Here is a 19,961-nt window from a genome sequence, read left to right as displayed (position 1 = left end):
AAGCTTGGGAAGTACATCAGTTATTTATTTATCATTTTTCATAATTTATGGCTGTGTTGTCAATCTATAACAGTGTCTATAAGCACATTTGGGTTGGGCATACTATTTATATATGTTGCAATAATAAAATCAAACAAAAATCTGATTCAAAATGACAAATAGTGTTCTGCAAACAGTGTAATCTGTTGGCCAAGGAACAGCATTAGTGCAGCTCACAGCTCAAGTCAGATTCCAACTTAAATGTGAGATGGAAACATGTCCAGAATAAATAATTGGCACATTAGTATATGATGACTTAATTCACTGTGAAACCCTAATCAGCTCATTGTTTTAAGTCAGAGAATTCATAAAGTAGGTCATGTAGCTTCCTGTAGAGTATGCCTCTAACTGTGGCCTCATGACAGCCTCCATTACCTTTTTTGTGTATCTGATAATTACAAATTTCCTGGAGTCCATTAATCTGTTCTGGCACTTTGTGCTTAGGCACTACCATCAGTTCATAACGGTGTCAGTGCACTATGGCCTGTGCCACAGCAAACTAACATATGTGAATGCATTTTTACAATATGCTTACACATAGGCAATATGAAGTGACACTGCCGTGTCAGCATATGTCAAAACGGAGCAGGACCACGTCAAGTGATGTGTCACTGCTTGACCGCTTTAAGGTCAGAGAGCCACTCATATGAAAACTGAGAAAAGTATTTATCCAGTTGAATCAGCACTGTTGGGCAGCAAAGAAGCGGCAGCAATGGCCGAATCAATGATAGAGGACGTCGCAAGGGAGACCCTTAAAATAGCTGAGTGCGAGGAAGAGGTGTCGGGTGAAGGAAAAGGGAGAAACTGTGCGGGACATTTGTAGAGAGCCCAGAGAGACTGAGTCAGGCAAAATAAACAAAGGAAGGCTGCTATCAGAGGGTCAGTTTCACGGGATCCATTGAGAATGTAAGAGGACGCTACAGCAATAAAAAAGCCAAGAGGACAAGTGAAAGAAGAGTCGGAAAAGTTTAAAAGCATAAACAAAGAAACAGAAAAAGCATGACTACAGAGAAATACACATTTATCAATGGCAGAGATAGACAACAAACTCGAAAGATATGTGCGTTAATCAAGTAATCAATGCATGTATTTCATTTCAAAGCAAGGTGACTGATAAAATCAGTCAAACTGACAAGGACGAGTGAAAATCTTAAAGGAAGCAACTGCCTTCAGCTCTGATCAGATGTGACGCTTTTATCTCTGCTCAGATGCAGAGTGCTGCTGTGAGCGTTGCTAGTAACAGAGCGAGTAATGGCTCAAAGGATACCAAAAGCTTTACATCATTTTCGTTGCTATGCAACCATCCTGTTATTATAAGAAACCCAACCTAAAGTAATACAGGTGATAATGTTTTTGAAAATTATAATGGCCAACCAAAAAAAGATGTTGAATTACCGTGAGAAGCAACTGGGGCATCGACCAAAAATGGTCCGCAGAGAGCGCCTGCTCAGAAATGTGTCACTAATGGATATTTTCACATTTTTCCAAGTCTGTGTTAAAACATTAGTGGATGGCCAGAAAAATAATGAAACTAAAAAAAAAAGATGCCTTGCCAAAAATGATCTAATTGAAAATGATGGTAGAAAAAAATCTGCAGTACTCTTTCTGTGAAAAATGCCTTCAGCAGTGTGAGTTAAAACAAGTAGACATCACCTCAAGATTCTATTTAGTATGAAATTCCTTTTTTGTTACAATTGTTCGATTGGCACAGAGAAAATACTACTTGCATTTTTCTACCTCAGACTGGTTCTCCTGCTTAAAGTTTGATGTTTTTGTAAAATATGTTTGTGAATTTCTTTTGCACCACATCACTAACACTGTCGGCGAAAATAACAAAACACAAAATAACTGTTGGTTGGACCTTGATTAGAACCTCAATCTGAATCACAGAAAAAAAATCAGAGAAAAAAATGAAATTTGTCTGCTCACCCATCTCGGGATGGTGCCTTCCCTCAACAGGAACGCTGACTGTCCGCCGCAGCAGCTTGTTCCTGTGAGACTCTGAGCGCCTCTCGCGCATCAGCAAAGGGTGTACCTGCACAGGGAGAGCACAAGGTCAGCACACAAACTCACACTCCAGCAAAACGGCGACCTAAAGTTCTGTACAGAACAGGAAGGCACAGCTACAAACTCTCTGTCTTTCTCTTTGATGCCTATGAGGAGCCGATGTTCTTATGTATTTTGACAAACAACTGCAGTACAGTTGTACTAATAATTTTAGATTTCAGTGGCGAAATAAGTGCTTCTGGGAATATACTGGAGCAAAAATTGCTTTCTAGACAAAACAGAAAATAGGTCTATAATGGGACTGTTTTCAAAATCATTAACAAACTCATAAACCTCTGGTGAAATCAATCAAACAGACCACATTGGCCCAAAGTGCCTTTATTATGTTTTATATGTTTTCTCTATTCCTTAGCTGGTTATATATAGATATTTTTGTACATGTCAAAACAAAGTCCAAGTTCTACCCAAAAATATCATATATCATACTAATATATAAACTAGAGGCAATTTGACACCCAAATCTGGATATTAGATGGGTTAGGAGGCTATTTTTAATTGTCCATGGGGCAGGTTTCTTAAAAAACAAATCTATCAGCCCTGGCTAACTGATCCATAACAGTCTCAGCTATGAGCAAAGCACAGCAAATATCACAGCACAAAGTTTTTTATGGACTCCTGGTATCAGAGGAACTGAAGGCTCAGCAAATTACTTTTATTTTAAGCCTTCATATTTAATATTAGCACAAAGCATGGCTAATGTGGTTAATATTACCATGTTCGCTTTGCTCTTTCTCCCAGTCTTATATTTTTTTAAATAAAGAAGAATTCCCAGTTACAGTGCTCTTATTTACATATTTTTAGTTTTCTCATGTTTCATCAGCTGACCAACAAAAGTAAAAATAAGGTGCTGTGGCAATGTTCATTTTTTTAAATAATGTGTTTTTGCACATTAAAGCAAGTAAACTATTCTAATAGTGTCCCAAAATAGATGTATGAGCCTGTAAATGAGGATAATATGAGCACAGTTAATGTTGGTTAAGATGCAGCCCACAGGCTAACATTTGGATCATGTTCTCTAAAGTCTTTGCACATCACACAACAAAAGTAAAAGAAAGAATATATTATTAAAAAAAGGAATCACTGTATATCTTCCACAGCAGTTCACTTTGTGACTGAAAACCCAAAGCAAAAAGACAAGGAAAAAAATAAAACAAACCACATTTCACACGGCTGCCACATTTGGGCCCACAGTCCCTGAATTCATAAAAGTGAGACTTGAGGGAAAATAAATGGGAGAATGTGCTGCACTAATCAGAAACCCTGGTCCTTTGGAAACATCACAGTTCCACCCAGAAAATACAGCGTATACTATACAGCACCGACCTATAAATCTTGGCTGAACACCAAAGCTAGTACATTGTTGGCAATGGGGCCCAGAACACCAAGGAAACACAAAGAAATGCCAACAGAAATCTATGATGAGACTTGACTCAAAATAACACACTGTGATGCACCAGTATGTGAAAGCTGGACTGCTGTATTAAGGTGCATTAGGTTTAGGTTGGAGTTCTTACTAAACTAGGTGATTGCTGCATTTTAGTCCCATTTGGTTGATTGGATTAATGTTTGTAGCGTTGCTTTTTGAAACCAAACAACTCATGTTTGCTCTTAAAAAGCCAGGCTTCAGCACAATCAGGCAGATATTTCAATAGACTAGTCAAAATTAACCCACTTTCTCTGCCTGACCATTACCAGACTGCAGAAAACAAAAAAGCGAGAGGTCAGGTAGCAAGCTGGAGGAGGCAAAAGGCAGAGCTCAGAGATTAGTTAATATTAAACAAAAAGACATTCAAACGGCTGTAAATTTGATAAGTTTTTGGTTAACTTAGGCACTCTAATGTGGTCCAACCAGCTCAGCTACATATTCTGCCTTAAGATATTCGTCACCTTTGTTACTCAACTGTTTACTGTTTGAGTTGCTTCATCAGTTTTAAAAAGAATATTTCAAAAGGATTTCTTGTAAAGTTTTCTTACTTAATAAAAATACATTTTCTAGCTTTAAAGTTTTCTAGCTTTAAAGTTTTCTAGCGCTTTTTAAAAAATAAATTTTTAGGCATTTTAGCTCATTTTCGTATACTGAACTTCTGAATCTATGTTCTATTTGATTTAATTCATTGTTATTTATTCTTATGTATTGATCGGTAGCACGCTGATACAGTGGATACTGGTGTTCCCTTATAGCAAAAACGTCCTGTGTTTGGCCCCATGGCCAGCTGGGACCCCTCTGTATTGGAGCCTTCTTGTTTTCCTATAGTCCAAAAACACTTGTTGGGTTAATCCAGGGCTTCTAAATTCATAAATATGTTTCATCTGCATATATAACTGAATTTTATTTATATGCTTTTGTAAAACACTGGTACCGCAACACTTGTCTTGTTCTGTACAAATAAACATTATTACTGCATCATCGAGCTCTACTGGAGTCTTTCCTTGTCATGTGTGTGCATAACTGAAATAACTGACATATAATAAAATGTCTGACAGTACCAGTTCAAACAAAACAAACTGCAGAGGCCAAATTATTGCCAAGCTGTTGTGTACAGAAATGTGAGACCATAACATTTCTCTTCTTCTGCACCCAGGTGGCACATAAATTCTGTTTCTACAGTTTTAAGAAACGCTGATTTGTAGTGATTATTTCAAATATGAATAGATGCTGTATGAACAGCAGGTATGAACATCAGCCACTGTCCTTTATGCACGCTGACATAAACATAAAAAGGTGTGAGCAGAAATGAGAGCAGTGGCCTTGCTTGTGTTAAAATAATGTGTGTGTGTGTGTGTGTGTGTGTGTGTGTGTGTGTGTGTGTGTGTGTGTGTGTGTGTGTGTGTGTGTGTGTGTGTGTGTGTGTTTAGAGTGTCCTATTGAGAATAGTGTCTGCATAAAAGAGCTGGTTAGAACACAGACAGTCAGAAGGTGGTACTAACTGCAGAGAGCAGTGCAGGATAGTGCAGCCTGGGGGGCTTTGGGGTAAAGCCAGCGATAGTGAAGGACGCTGGCAGGTCACACTGAGCCATATGTCCCTCAAGAAAGCAGAGAGGCGCTCATTCCAAAGATGCTCTGTGAAGATAAAAGAATTCCAGAGCGAGGGTGCACATTTTTGCCTGAGTTTATGAAAGTAAAGACAGCTAATTGGTAGAGTGTGTGCTCATGTGTGTCCAAAGTGACACATAAAAATTTAATGCAAACACAACTCCACATCAAGCTACTGCTATCCTTCACTACCACTGCACAGCTATACAGCTATATCACATTGGACAAATAAACACACATGAGTGCGTGCACACACACACACACACAAACACACTCATATACATAAATGCAAATCTCTGCTGCAATAATCTAGTTAAAGCAGCCAAGCTGAAGACACATCACAGCATTGGGATTCTGCTTATGAGTCTCTTTATCCAACTTAATCGGGTACAGGCATCGTAAATCAGCAGCCTTAGCAATTACTCTCTACTTTGCAACTTGTGCAGCCAAACAGCACAAAGCCACGTTGTAATGTTGTCTTGGAATGAACATATTGCCGGTTACAATGAAATTACAGTACAACCTCCTTAATGAAAAATATATTAAGCAGCATCCATTCTTTATGAGTCCAGAGTGAGAATGCACAGAGCATGTACTATAATTCACCAAGTTCCATTTTTATTGGGCAAGTTTCCCATTTATCAGCTTTTTAGCCTTCCTTGGAGTCTGTGCATCTGCATGCTTTATCTCCTGTGTTGTTTTGTCACAGACTACTATGTCTTTTAATGTGGTACACATTTCTGCAAAATCTACTGAGACAAAGGTTTACTCAAAAAAATCTATTTGAGTAAATTCAGAAAATAAAATCGCCAGACCCTCCAACTGTCCATCCATCCAGCCATCAACTGCTTAAAAGCTGGTACAAATGGTTGTGCTCATTTACATGCTACTTGTTACTAGTGAGTTTCCCTCATACCATGGTAACATTATTAGATCCTCAAGAAAACTAATAAGACAGCCTTCTTCATTCTAAATCCAAGCCTTTTAGTGCATTCAGCTTCAATTTAAATCCAGGTCTTGTCAGTGCATACACTTTTTTTCTTACGCTCTTTTAATTCTCGCTGCCAGATTAATGCAGGAAGCAGCAGCAGCAGAGTCGCCGAGCACTCTGTTCTACTAATTGAATATGCTTTAGTGCCAATAAGGACTAGTAAACCTGAATTAACCTCACATTCAGCCAGCTCCATATGATCGCGAATGCAGATAAAGCCACGGTTTCTGCAGCCTTATTGGGACCGCCGTGCTTCACAGTGTTTCTAAATGCATGTAATAAGCGAAGTGGTTTCATATTGCCTGATTGAGCTCTGCGCCAGCAATGAGTCCATGAAAGAGGAATTGGGAGGGGTGTGTGGAGGAGTAGCAAACTCATACAGCAGGTAATCTCACTGAATGGTTTTGCGGTTATTGAAGGGATCGCTGTGCTTTTCAGCAGGGTTAAAGTGATGCTTCTCTCTGTCCAGATTTTCTGCTGTTGCCATGGATTCCACAGGAGACAACTGGGCTGTGCTCACTTTTATCTACAGTACGAGTTCTAAGAAGCCTACAAAATACATGATTGGTAAGCATAGGTTTGCTCCTCATGCATACAGATTAACACCTTCAACTCCTCCTTCTTACACAGTAGATTCTTAATAAGAGGGTGTGAGTTACATGCAAATAACTAAAATCAACTTAAATCCATGAGTCATAAAAAGCTAAATTCCTGACTAGCCATCTAAATGCCAGTTACAACAAGCTAAATATGGTAATTTTCCCCAGTCACATCTACTTGAACAAGAACAAGCCCACTCATTTTCTCCCCTACTGCTGCCCTGCCCTGTGCAATTCATCACTGACAGCTTGACTCATGGAAAAGCTCCAAAACACCTTTCTACCCCACCAATAGGCATCCCACCACAGCTTCCAGCATGCGGAAAAACACCTGGAGGCTATTTTTTCGCTGTGTGTGGCAGGATGCAATTGGTCAGATGTGGCGAGGTCAACAGCTGGAGATGTGACATAACACCATCTCTGGGGTTGCCATGAGTTGGCAAAAGAAGCTGGCAGGAGGCTTGCACTCAGCATCCATGGAGAGGCAGCATTAAGCTTGCACTCTGACCACTTTAGATGGTGGACTTGTGTCGCACACATATATTTAAAGAAATTATTTCATTCGCACCACAATGGGCCACTGGTAATATAAATACAGCGTTTTATGGTGTAACCTAGAAGCTTCAATGTCCATTAGAACTCTGCAAGCAGAACAAAACAAGAATATTGACAAGGCTTTAAATCCTTCCCAGTGGCCACACTCAAAGGCAGAGCAAGAAGTCAGCTATGACAGAGAGGGGGTGCAAAATGACTAGGACACTGACACTCACAAAAAATACTAGAAAATATTTTTTCAAAGGAATTTAGGTGTTTCACTCGGTGGTGCCAAGAAAGAGCGATGGAAGTGGTTGAGAAAAAGAAAAACAACAGCTTGAGAGAGTTCAATTTTGGAAAGTGTCATCACAAAACACCTGGACAGTTGCTGCCTGGTTGTTGAATTACAGTATCTGTATCACAAAGATCCAAAAATTGTGGGAAGCAGCTCCTCTAAAAAGTGTTTTGAGAGAGGCCATCAGATGCTGTTCTATGATCAAGCAAGCACTCTGAGCTCTACTAACAGCTTTTTCTTACTCGCAGAGATAACTACAGCACGCAAGTAAAAGTGGTGCTGCAGACAAAATCACGAGGACATCTAAATCAAAATGTATCTAAAACACGAGTTTATTCAGAGCCCTTGTAAAAGCAAATTTAATGCCAATCTGCACATTAATTTTTGATTTTTCTTATGCTTGAGGGTGGCAACTGCCTCCGGTCAATTCCAGTCCAGTGGCATGAAGTCATGCAGAATCAAGTCAAAGTGAAGAAGTAGTAAAAAAATAATTTGGTCATAGATAGAGGCCCATGTTAAACTAAAAATCTCTCACGCAACTGACCCAAGATGTCATTCTTACCCCGAGTTAGTGTTTTTTTCTGTATTCCTAATGGCTAAAAAACACAGACCTGTTTGATTTTTCAACATGACATTCACAACTTCTTTGATTCTGAAATGATTGTGATTACACAGCTACACGTGTAGAAAGACTAAACATGTCTATGACATACATGTAATACATCCACATGTAAAGTATAGTCCATCTGTACAGACCTCTGCACTGTCACAGTTCATGACAGTCTTCACTCTCCTATTTTAGTGCAAGCGATACACAGTAAGACTATATATATATATCACTAGTGTGTTGGCTGGTTAGCTTGGTATAAGATCTGGATATTAAGTGAACAGGGTCTTGAGTAGAATCTCACTTTAGGAGACACATTGGAAGAATAGGAAAGAGAAAAAAAGGTTTCTGTTATTCTAATTTATAAATGGATAACATTTAAAAAAGGTACAGAAGGTCCCCATTGTTAGAAAGGTGGAAGAAGGTCTAGCTGATATTCACAAAGAATATTGAACATTTTGAAACTATAATTCAACCAAAACGCAGAGTCTTAAACAGACTTCGAAAACATAAATTCAAAATTTTTGCAAGGAACAAAGATACTGGGCAAAGTTGCAGTATTGACCTAAACTAACACATGAATCATTCTGTTGGATCCATAAATGTCCATACCATGTGGCCAGTATTTGGGGAGATATCTTGTTTAGGGAACAAATATTTACTGGGTAAAAAGACCAGCTGGACCATAATCTTAGCAAAGAAAAAAAAGTTTTCAGTATTTCGGCATTGATTCTAATCATGCATCCAGTGAGTTCCACTATTCCCCAAAGTTCCATCATTATTACATTTAGTAGCTGAACTGATGGTGTGGCTGTCACTGCGTCCACATGCTGTGTTAACAGTAACTAACAGAATGTGACAGCAAAATGTCTTAGTGTACAATGAAGTAGTATTTGGCATTTATTTATGAGTCCTTAAATGTGAAAGAATGAAGACTTCAACAATCAAACATTCCCCGATTCTCTTATCAAAGTATAGATTAGTAAGTATTAGTAAGTGAGTAGTATAGATCACAACACTTGGTTAAAGACAAGTTAGACATTTGATTTCAGGTTCTGGATCATTCTTGGGGACTGTTGACACCAGCAGTGTAGCGATCAATATCATTCAATCTGAAATGTAAATTGTTTGCCTGGTGGATTTAAGCATCCATGATAACTCTGGTAATGCACAAGATTGAAATCGATCCATTTCTAATTACAGTCAGATGATTAAAAATTATTAAGAACAACAACTGTGTCACATCATACGAGGGAACTGCCAGTCCTGGCATAGTGGAAAAGGTTTGGATTTAGGGATTGCGACGTCTGAAGAGAAAGGAAAAGAGGGTGGCGGAAAATAGAAAGTAGAGTCATTGATATGAAGGGGAGAGTGGATTTTTGTTCAGCTTGGCAGGTTGGGTTGAGCGATGCTGCAGGCTGGATAGCCCATATGCCATCATTGCTTCTTCAGGCCCAGCTGTGAGGAACAAGGGAATACAGTGGCATGATGTGTATGGGAAAGTGTGGGTTAAGAAAGTGAAAGAGGGAGTCTGTGTGCAAGAGAAAGAAAGAAAACTCAAGGAGTCTGTATAACTGCAAGAAATAGTGTGCACTGTGTGATGTTTGAAAACTGTGCAATCCATTATTTCTTAACAGGGCAGTAATCAAACACTGCTGGCTGTCTGATGCTGGCTCAAGCACAAAATCATACACACACTTAGCTGGAACACACACACACAGTCACTTACGCACACACATGCTTTCTGTACAGCACGATAGGAGTCAACTTGTCCAAAAGCATGTGTCCTTCAGAGCATCAGTTTTGTCCTTTCATAGACAGATGTTCCACCTCCTTCTGACCTCAAGCACTTTCCACAGTGTTCATTAAAAAGAGGCATAGCTATTAAAATAAAAGAGTTGTGCACTATGATAAAAATAAAACTGATGCTATTGATTGACAGAAAAGAGTCTCTCTCTACATCAACAACAAGAGCCTGGCTCGCATTTTGGCAGTAAGTCAAACTCATTTCCAGTAGGTGTTGGACTCTGCCAAGACTGCCCTTTGTCACCAATTCTGTTCATAGATTTAATGGAAAGAATTTCTGGGCACAGCCAAGGGACGGAGGGTGTTGGTGTCTCATCTTTGCATATGAGAGATAATATAGGACTGTTGGCTTCATCATGCAGTTACATCCTGCGTGCACTTGAGTGATTAGCAGCAGCGTGAGAAGCAGCTGGGATGAGACCTCCAAATCTGAGCTTGTAGTTCTCAGTAAGAAAATGGTGCATGCCTCCTCTGCGGTGGGGTAGCGTTGCTGCAAGAGGAGAGTTCAAGTACTTTAAGAACACAAGGGGTCACGCTGCTTCCCAACATCTGATGTTTGACACAATTTGATTGGTTAAATATCTCATGTAATCAGTCTGTTATCACATTTCAAATATAAAACCAACATGGCAGCTTCTGAGCAACAACCCATTGCAATCAGTGAATCTGCCAACATTTTAGATCGAGTCCCAAATCTTTTTTTTTTTTTTTAGTTTCCAGAGGTGTCAAGTCATGCTGGTGGTCTCTCATTTGCATAGCTACAGTAACAGCAACCTTGTCTTTATGCAAACAAGAGCAGGGTGACATGAACACTGCTGGTTATATAAGACAATGAATGAGAAGCATGAAGATGACTGATCCAATAGGGAATTATTATTAAAGATTGGCTGAGGATCTCAGTGTCTTTAGAGGGACTCAGAAAAGCCACCACTCACTGAGGTTGTTCAGACATCTGTTCACTGTCAGTGATTCTCATGTTAGTTAGTGTATTCTGTGACTTTTCCCAAAAAGTCAGCTGACCATACTTAATACTAGTTTCACATATCTAACTCTATAATTTAACACATGTGATGCTTGGTTTTAAATGCAATGCTTGGAAACATCTGTGCCGTTTAGCTAGCATTGTCACTGATACTGACAAGTTATGCTTCTATTGGCTGAAAACTGCAAGGTGTCCTTTCAGTTAACCTTTGATTGTAATGAGTACATCAGTGGGGTGAAAGATTTCAGTATATTCAACAGTGTAAACACACTAATGCACTCAAAAAAGCAACTGTAAGTATGGAAGTTTGTGACTTGAGAGCTTCTCTGTATTGACCCAAAGGAGTTTGTAGGGTAAAAACAGACTGCTGGCCGATGACCATGGATGGATGGATGCACACATGAAGAACATTGTTTCAAAAAAAATATTTCATATGACATCATTTATTAACATGAAAATAGTAGAATAGTGTATTATCCTAAATTGACATAACAACATAAAGAACATGATGAAAACTGTTTAAAAAGACATTTAAAAACACCACAGCATAATTTAAAAAGCATCATAAGAACATATACAAGCAAAATGGCAAAGACTTTTAGAAGAGGTCGAAATGAAGCTCTAGCTGATGCATGTGGGCTGACATCGTGAACTAAATCCTTAAAATGTAAATGTATGTTGAGGTGGCCTCTTCTGCATGCTTGTAGAGGATGTAACAGCATAAAAACAGTTCAAGCCACCCATAAGTCTCCACATCCCACAGAAAAGAACCCAGCCAAGTACAATTCTTCTTAATAAAAATGATAAATGGCAGAGAATTGCTTTTAAGGTCATAGAGATCTGGCAGTTTCTCCTGGTAAGATGGCAGCAGACAAATTAGACATAGTTTTCCTCTTTCTCTAGGTGCCTCCAAGGAATTGAGGACAAAATAAACTGCACACTAGTCAGAGGACAGGCAAATTAATCAAAATGCTAAGATAAAAGTCACTTAAACCCTTGTATGTACAGGATGACCTTTGGAAAAATGTTTTATTTCTGAGTGAGTGACAATTTTTATTTAAATGGCACGTAATAGTTACTCAAATACAAAGACTTTCTTGTTAACATCGCCTCAGCGTTTCAGTCTGGCCACCTTACTAAAAGAATCAGCCTCTCTCTTCTTTTCTGCAAACCACTGCCCACCTGTGTTCATTACATAATTAATCCCTCCGACTCCCACACGACAGCCACCTCGATGCGTTTCTGGGGTCATGAGCAAGCATACTATCCACCTCTGAGCAACTCTTTATGCACTGTGACAACAGTAGCTACAAGCTAAAGCCACTGAGGTGCTGTGGCCTGTTTGCAGATAAGCTCTAATGCAGTCAGATGTAAAATTCAGTGCAGAAAATGGGGCCACTAAAGAAGCAGATACAATCATCAACCATATGTGTTTTGAGCTACAGGACTACATCTTCTTTTTATAGTGCTGATATTTCCCAGCTCTTTCAAATACTCTCAGGCTGAGCAAGGCTCTTGCCCCCCCCCCCATCGTGTTCTTTTTCTTGCATAACACAGTTGGAGGAGCGAAGCCCAAACACATGACTTTGGGGACAGGGCACTGGTGCATGGCAATGGTATATGAAACTCTGTCACCTCAAATTAATGTGAGATGCAAGGAGGAGAAGGAGGTGGAGAAGAGGATGGCAGGAAGCCATCACTGTCAGCCCTCTCGCTCCCCCTACAGGACAAAAGAAGGAAAAGCAGTCTGCAGCTGTGAGGAAAATCGGAGGGAAGGATTGATCGTCCAGATCAGCACATAAGTCTGGACGTTAAAAAAAGTTCATTACTTGTTCTCAAAGAAAATCCTACTTTTGAGAAGGCGGAATCACCAAATGTTTGATATTATTTCCCGAAAGATTGACTACAAGGATTAGCCATTATCAGAAATTTTTGATTAAGTTAGGAATTAATCGTTATAATTTTAATTCATTTACAAATTTAAACAATTACTAAGACAGCTGCTTCTAGTTTTCTTCACTTCCCTCCTTCTGCTGTATCTACAGTGCTGATTCAACTGTACTGTAGTTTTTGTAGTGCATCCATTTGTACCAATTTTTTTCTTCATATTCTTCTAATCCTAACATATGATCCCAGACAGAGTAACACTAAGTGACATTTTCCGCTGCTTCGGGCTGTATGCTCGCTTGTTTTCTAAGTAACGCTGCTCCATTTTTCTTGCTTGGAATTCACTGGGAAGAATTTTCTACCAATCACAAACAAAAGCTGAGGGGAGGAAGCTTAAAGTCACATTTGGTTGTGATCACTGGATGACATTTTGTTGGAGGGGGAAAGCAAATTAAGGGGCTTGTAATTAAAGGCAAGATATTTAAAAAGCATTTATTTTTAACTTTCCACACATCTTGTAGGTATTATCCTTGGCAATTAAAGTAAGCCAATGGCTGACATGTCAATGAGAGTTTAATCCCATTCTATCCCTATGAAGTGACTGCACACTCGATTAGTAGGAAACAGTTCAATGAACCCAACACACCAGGAGTGAAAAGCTACACAGACGCACATTAACACAAATTTCCATAGTGACACATTTTAGGCACAACAGAGGAGTCTTGTTCCCCGAAGCAACACCTTGGCTCTCCGGGGAGACATCCCTACCGTGTCTTTCTGATGGCTGCCATTCATAAAACATTTTTTAAAAAATGGAGCAGTAAGTGAATGGAGCTGTGAGGAGCACAGAGACAGGTGGCCTGTGGGAGAGCCAAAGACTCCTGCCAGTCGCCCCGGAGAGAGGGAGCGAGGAAGAGGAGCACAGAGGAAAGGACGGAGATAGAGTGGGCGGGTGGATGAGGAGGAAAGGGTGAGAGCAGGAAAGAGGGAGAAACTGTGAAGGAGAGCTGCAGCAAAAAAAATGGAGAGACAGAGAGAGGAGCAGAAAGAGGAAGTGCGGCCGCTACGAATATGGAGACAGAAGGAAGGAGGCAGAGAAGCAGACAGATTAAGCAGAGTAGGAGGGGATGAAACAACTGAGAGATTAGATAAAGACGAGAGATAGTATGAAGCAGGGGAGAGAAGAAAAAAAGGTAAGAGTGATGGATCAATGGAGGGAATTAATATGAGGACTGAGGCTGGAGGAGGCAGAGATACGAGACACAGCAGGAACTGCGCTGAGCTTAGATGCAAAGCATATAAGCAAACAGAAAATCAGAGAGGTGAAAGGTGTGTGTTTGAGATGGGCTGATATCAAAATGTGCGGGAAGCAGAGAAAGGAGAGCAGGGTCCTCCTCTGATCCTCCATATCTCCGCTGTGGAAAAGTACAGTATGACTGCTTTTTTTCTTTTTTCTTTTCCTTTTTTTTTGCTGAGCCACAGAAGCCATCTAAAACGAATGGAAATAAATTGAAGGGCGAGTGAGTGTATGTCTGTGTTTGTGTGTGAAAGGGAGAGGAGGCGAGAGACACCCGCTCTGCATGAGGTGAGTGACAGGCATGAATATTTAATGCCTCTCGCCGTCGCCGAGGTGACGGCCATCAGCACGTCAGCCCTGCCTTGGATTCATTCACAGCTGCTGCCTTATTGGCACAATTAGGCAGGGATGAGGCTCCGATTAATTGAACTGGGCTCTCCATTCAGTCCTTTCGCGGTCGTGCGGGGTTATCTCTGGGATCGCTGCTGCATTCATCGAAGCGATGACCAGCAGAAATACCATTGGCAGCCATGCACACACATGACAGTAAAGCTGGCACTTGTATGCTGACCATGCAAGGATTCATTACTTTATTGCCTTGCCAACACAACTGAGTTTACCTTAGAATGAGAGGTTAAATCACAGGCCATGCAGTGGCACACAGACTGCATAAACAGCAACAGGCAGTGAGGCAGACAAATTAAAAGTAAGCACAAATTAAACAGCTGTATTTTCATGTGTCAGAATTTAGGCCTTTAATGCAAACAGAAAAATATATTAGCATGTGCATAATACAATAATTGCCCTGCCAAGTTTGGGGAAGTGACCTATGGATTTTTCAGGCCACTGCCTCATTTATCGTGGCATTATAAGTAGTGTTATAAATCAGCAGTGTTAGCTTAAACTGTGTGCCTTTGTGTGTGTCTGTGTGCATGTGTGAGTTGGAAAACTTGAAGAACAGTACCATCTCCTGGCCTGAAGATGAGATTTTACTCTAACCAGCAGCAGATGCACTATCTGTGTTTATCACACTAATACACATTTTAAAAAGCCCAGTTAATCAGTGCTAACTAACTGAGGAACCGGAGAATAAACACAGTCAAGCTTTGTCTTGTACACAATTCAGTTTACCCCTGTTTAAACAGCAAACATTTCATTTTCACTGTAGATCTCGGGAGTGGTGAAAAACAGAACAAATTGTCAAGTACCAGCTAAAAACAGAGAGGCATTTATTAAAGCATTTAAAGCTCTACATATGTCAAAGTTACGTTGTTACTTTGCAGTTGATGTAATAAACAACAGTGCAGACAACTGCTATTCAGGGAAAAGTCAACCCTGAGCTACTTTAAACAACCATCTGACAAATCCAAGATATTAAAAGCCAATTAGAATATATTTTCTATTGTAAAACACAGAAACAACGTCTTTACACCATCTGTGCTGCGTAAAAAGTGTCACACAGGCTGAACCTCATATTTCCAATAAATTTTGTTCATGTCAGAGACAGGTAGAAGGGGATACATTTGATTTAATGTAACTGCATCTTTTAACAAATACTGTGAAAATACCAAAACCAACAATGGAACTAAAAGAGTAATTCTGGGAAAATACTACTCTATGTAACACTGTGTAAGCCTCAGAGTCATGCATTCATACGCAGTCTGTAAACATTTCTTATATGGTTTGTGTCACACAGTAGTGTAGGAGACAATCACATTGAAGTGTTTATGATTGTAAAGTTAAACTGCAAATAACTTCATTATACATTTTCTGAACAAGATTATTTGAAACACTGGATTACTCAATAGCTCACAACAGGGTGACAATTTGCTCATTATTGGTTTTCATACACTGAAAATAAATTTTGTCAGCTAGATCTGAAAACTAGTCCATGTAGAATTTAGCCTCCGTGACTTATTACTGATGGAGACGGGTGTTTTCTTCTGTGAGGGGTTCAAGGACAGCTGAGAATGCAGAGACCCCTTTTCCTTCTCTGGAGAGTAAAAGGTGGCTTATAAAACTCTGTGTAGGGTTATAATTTCACAAATTACTGATCAAAAATGCTGTAATGCGTGTGTTCACCTGTTCTCCTTGATATATTTCCTTAATCATCCTTAATTTCATCTGCATTTCATGGAAAATTATTTCTGCAGCACTGGTTTCATCATAATTTCCATAAAACATTTCATTTTGGCTGGCTGCTTATAGGCGGTTCAAGAAAACTTAATAAATAAATAAATAATCTCTTAGATGACCAAAGAAGTGATGTATACTTTTTAATTTCAAAATAACTACCATCCCACAGTGTTTTCTTTAATCTTCTGAGGTTTGTGGTTGCCGTGTAAATGTGCCGAATGACAGCCAGAAACAGACGGCTTCCCCCAAAAACAACAGCTGCCCTTGAAAATGAACCCCAACAGCGAGCCTGAGGCGACACTGATCCAATCTAGGGAAACTCGAGTGTGTGGGACAGTCTGGACACAGTCCTCTCTGTCTGACCTTCTTTAAAGTAGGTATTATTAAAAAGTATCGTCCTTCAAGTAGCACAAAAACTTATGACAGGTCATTGTGAGAATACCCATCAAGATAGTGTTTAATAGAATCTGAATCTAGGTCTACTAATCTATTCAGTCTATGTCTTTGGTTATGATTACTTTTAGATAAATGGTTCGAAGTCAGTTATGCTGCACTAATCATTAGTTTCATATAAAACATAGCTTTGCTACAATAGATTACACATTGTCTATACACCTGCTTTAAATTCAAGCCAGGCATTCTGCAAAACCACTTTCTAGAGGGACTGCAACAGTAACGGACATGCAGTAAGTTTTGTAATCACTATTTTCATATCTTTTAATGTTTCAGACATAAGTTTTCATAATACTTTTTAAGTAAAAACATTTCAAATTCTTTTGTAAATGTATAAAGGACTTGAAATATCCTATTTGACATTCAGGTCCTTCCCTTAGAATTTAGTTGAAGCACCTTTTGCAGCACTGACACTTTAAAGTCTTCTTGGAAATGATCCTACAAGCTTGGCACACCTTTCTTTTGGAAGACTTTCCCATTTTTCTTGGCAGAATCATGTAAGCCCCATCAGGTTGAATTGGGAGCGTAAGTGCACAGCCGTTTTCAGGTTTCTGCAAAGATGCTGTTTGAGGTGCAGTTGTGGTCTCCGGTTTGGCCACTCAACGACTTTCAAATAGGTTTCTCAAAACCACTTTGTTTTTTCTTGGAGATACGCTTCATCTTCTGGAAATGTTAACCTTTGCCCAAAAATGAGATCCTAAATATTCTGAAACAGATTTTCTCTCAGGCTTACTCTCTAGGTTTCTATATCTTTCCCTTTAATGCAACTCTCAGTCCCTGTTACAGTATAGGGACACATCCCCACAGCATGTTGCTGCCAATACATGTTTGACTGTAGAGTTTCCTCCACATGCACTTTGGGAACACATACTATATTTTCATTTTTTTCAGCCCTGATGATTTTGTTTCTAGTGGCTTGAGAGTCATTCAGTTGCCTTTTGGCAAACCTGCACTTCCATTGGCTTTTATGTAAGGAATGACTTCCAACAGGCCAGCTCACAGTAAAGGCCCACATGACAGAGGGCTGCACCAGTGGTTGTACTATGGCAAAGTTCTCCGGTCTCCACCAGGGTGTACTGCATCATCTATACCTATTCATTCACAGTTGTTCTTTGTTTCTATTATTGAATTTGACTGTACACTGAGAATGTCACGGTTCTGGGTCAGTTTGACCCAGTATTTTGAGTTGTTATGTTTTGGTTTATTTTTGCATTATGGATTATTTTCTGATGTTCTGGTGCTTTGTTTATTATTATTATCATTATAGATCTGTTTCAGTTATTCATGTAGCCCATAGCCCAGTGTCCAGTGTTCCCTGCTCAGCAGCCACCCGTAGCCCAGTGTCCAACTCCACAACCGCTTTCATCTCAAATTCAGTCACCCGTAGCTCAGTCTTCACCCCCGCTACCCATAGCTCAGTCTCTACCACAGTCAGACTTTCTGCAAACCTTGTTACAGTCCATAGCTCAGTCAGTAGCACAGTTAGTAGAGGAATCATTAGCTTTGTCAACTGCTCAGTCAGCCACTCATCTTCACCCTCAGCCAGGGGTCCCTATTGCCTCTGGTCCTGCATCTGCTCCAGCTGGAGGGTCCGAGCAGCCCATCCAGCCTCAAGTTTCGTCAGCTGGAGGGCCCGAGGAGCCCGTCCAGCCTCAAGTATCGTCAGCTGGGGGTTCGGGAGAACCCAGCCAGCCTCAAGTATCGTCAGCTGGGGGTTCGGGAGAACCCAACCAGCCTAAAGTGTCGTCGGCTGGAGGGCCCGAGGAGCCCAGCCAGCACATCCTCACGTCTGCTGACGGTCCAGGGAAGTCTGTTCAGCCGTCACCTGCTGAATCATCACCTGCGACTTCTACATCGTCACCTGCACCATCACCGCCTGCAGCATCCACATCGTCGCCTGCAGCATCACCGCCTGCAGCATCCACATCGTCGCCTGCAGCATCATCGCCCGCAGCCGTCCCGCTGCCGTCAGGTTCCGCAGCCGTCCCGCTGCCGTCAGGTTCCGCAGCCGTGTCTTCATTCATGCCTGGTCCAGCCTCCGTGTCTTCATCCACGCCTGGTCCAGCCTCCGTGTCTTCATCCACGCCTGGTCCAGCCTCCGTGTCTTCATCCACGCCTGGTCCAGCCTCCGTGTCTTCGCCTTCGTCAGCTTCATCCTCGTCTGGTCCTGCCTCGTCTGGTCCTGCGGTTGCCACACCGTCATCAGTTCCAGCTCGTCCTGTTCCGCCTCACCTCTGCCGGCCGCTTTCCAGGCCCCTAGCTGGGCGTCATGGCCGTTGAGGCCGGCCTCCTGAGAGAGTTCGTCGCCACTGCTGGCTTCGTGGTCGGCCCCTGGACCTGCTTTGTCGCCGCCACTGCATGCCACGTGGCCGGCCTCCTGATTGGTTTTATCTGCGCCGCCGCCGTTGCCGTGTGCACGGTCGGCCCCCAGAACTGTTTCCCCGTCGTTGCCGTAGCTGTCCGCATGGTCGGCCCCCTGAACTTTTCGTGGACTCATGGTTTGACCCTGTGTAGTGTATTTCTGGACTTGTGCTCCTTGTGTTTTGTTTTGTTTCGGTTGACCGTAAATTGTAGAAGCATCCCAAGGAGCTTATTGAAGTTTTTAACTTTATTAACACTTCCATATGGATTTCTAACATGCTAGGAGCCCCTGTGCACTAATGACAACCTGAAAAGAACACAGGTTTGGACACTCTGGGTTTCTTAAGCAAACCCAAGGCAGTGGGTCTAACCTGTTGGTTCTGATTATGTTAGGTTCATTTAATAATCACGTAGAAGGCTCATATCACCGATGTGGACTCAATGTTTCAGCTCAATGTGACAGTCAGGACTGCCGTTGTGCTACTCTCCTCTGATCTCTCAGATCTGTTGTGATTGTAAGTGCAATTAAAGCTTCCCAGCAAGTGTTATTCAATCTAAATGCTCTGTTGGTGACAACAGTTTTGTTTGCTTGTTGTTATTGTTGTGGTTCTTGTGGTTGTTGTTCAATGTGCTCATGTCACTGTGCTTATTTTTGATCAATTATGTGGAATATTTTTCTCCCTTGACCCATAAGAACAGAAACCCTCTCTGGAATTCCAGGTTCCCCGATTTACAAACTCGGCACTGGGTCTTCTTTGGTGTTTAACAGTTCACTCACTTTAGTACTGTGGCCCAGCGCTGTCCCCCACCAAGTAGCATCTTGTTAGTGAGTGGGGTTTGTAGATACAGAGGGAGAGGTGAGGGCTGCATTCT

General features: G+C 41.0%; 1 protein-coding gene across 1 annotated transcript in view; it reads right to left on the bottom strand.

Annotated features, from left to right (window-relative positions):
* LOC120442720 (early nodulin-75-like) overlaps positions 1-19,961 on the bottom strand; it is a 144,234-nt gene that overhangs the window by 63,296 nt on the left and 60,977 nt on the right. The window contains exon 3 of the mRNA XM_039619858.1: positions 1,969-2,074. Within this exon, the coding sequence (XP_039475792.1) occupies positions 1,969-2,074 (106 nt within the window). The remainder of the gene's footprint in view (positions 1-1,968; positions 2,075-19,961) is intronic.

The sequence above is a fragment of the Oreochromis aureus genome, linkage group 11 (genome assembly GCF_013358895.1).
Source record: "Oreochromis aureus strain Israel breed Guangdong linkage group 11, ZZ_aureus, whole genome shotgun sequence".
Taxonomy (NCBI): domain Eukaryota; kingdom Metazoa; phylum Chordata; class Actinopteri; order Cichliformes; family Cichlidae; genus Oreochromis; species Oreochromis aureus.
This window is presented reverse-complemented; position numbering and strand designations above follow the sequence as displayed.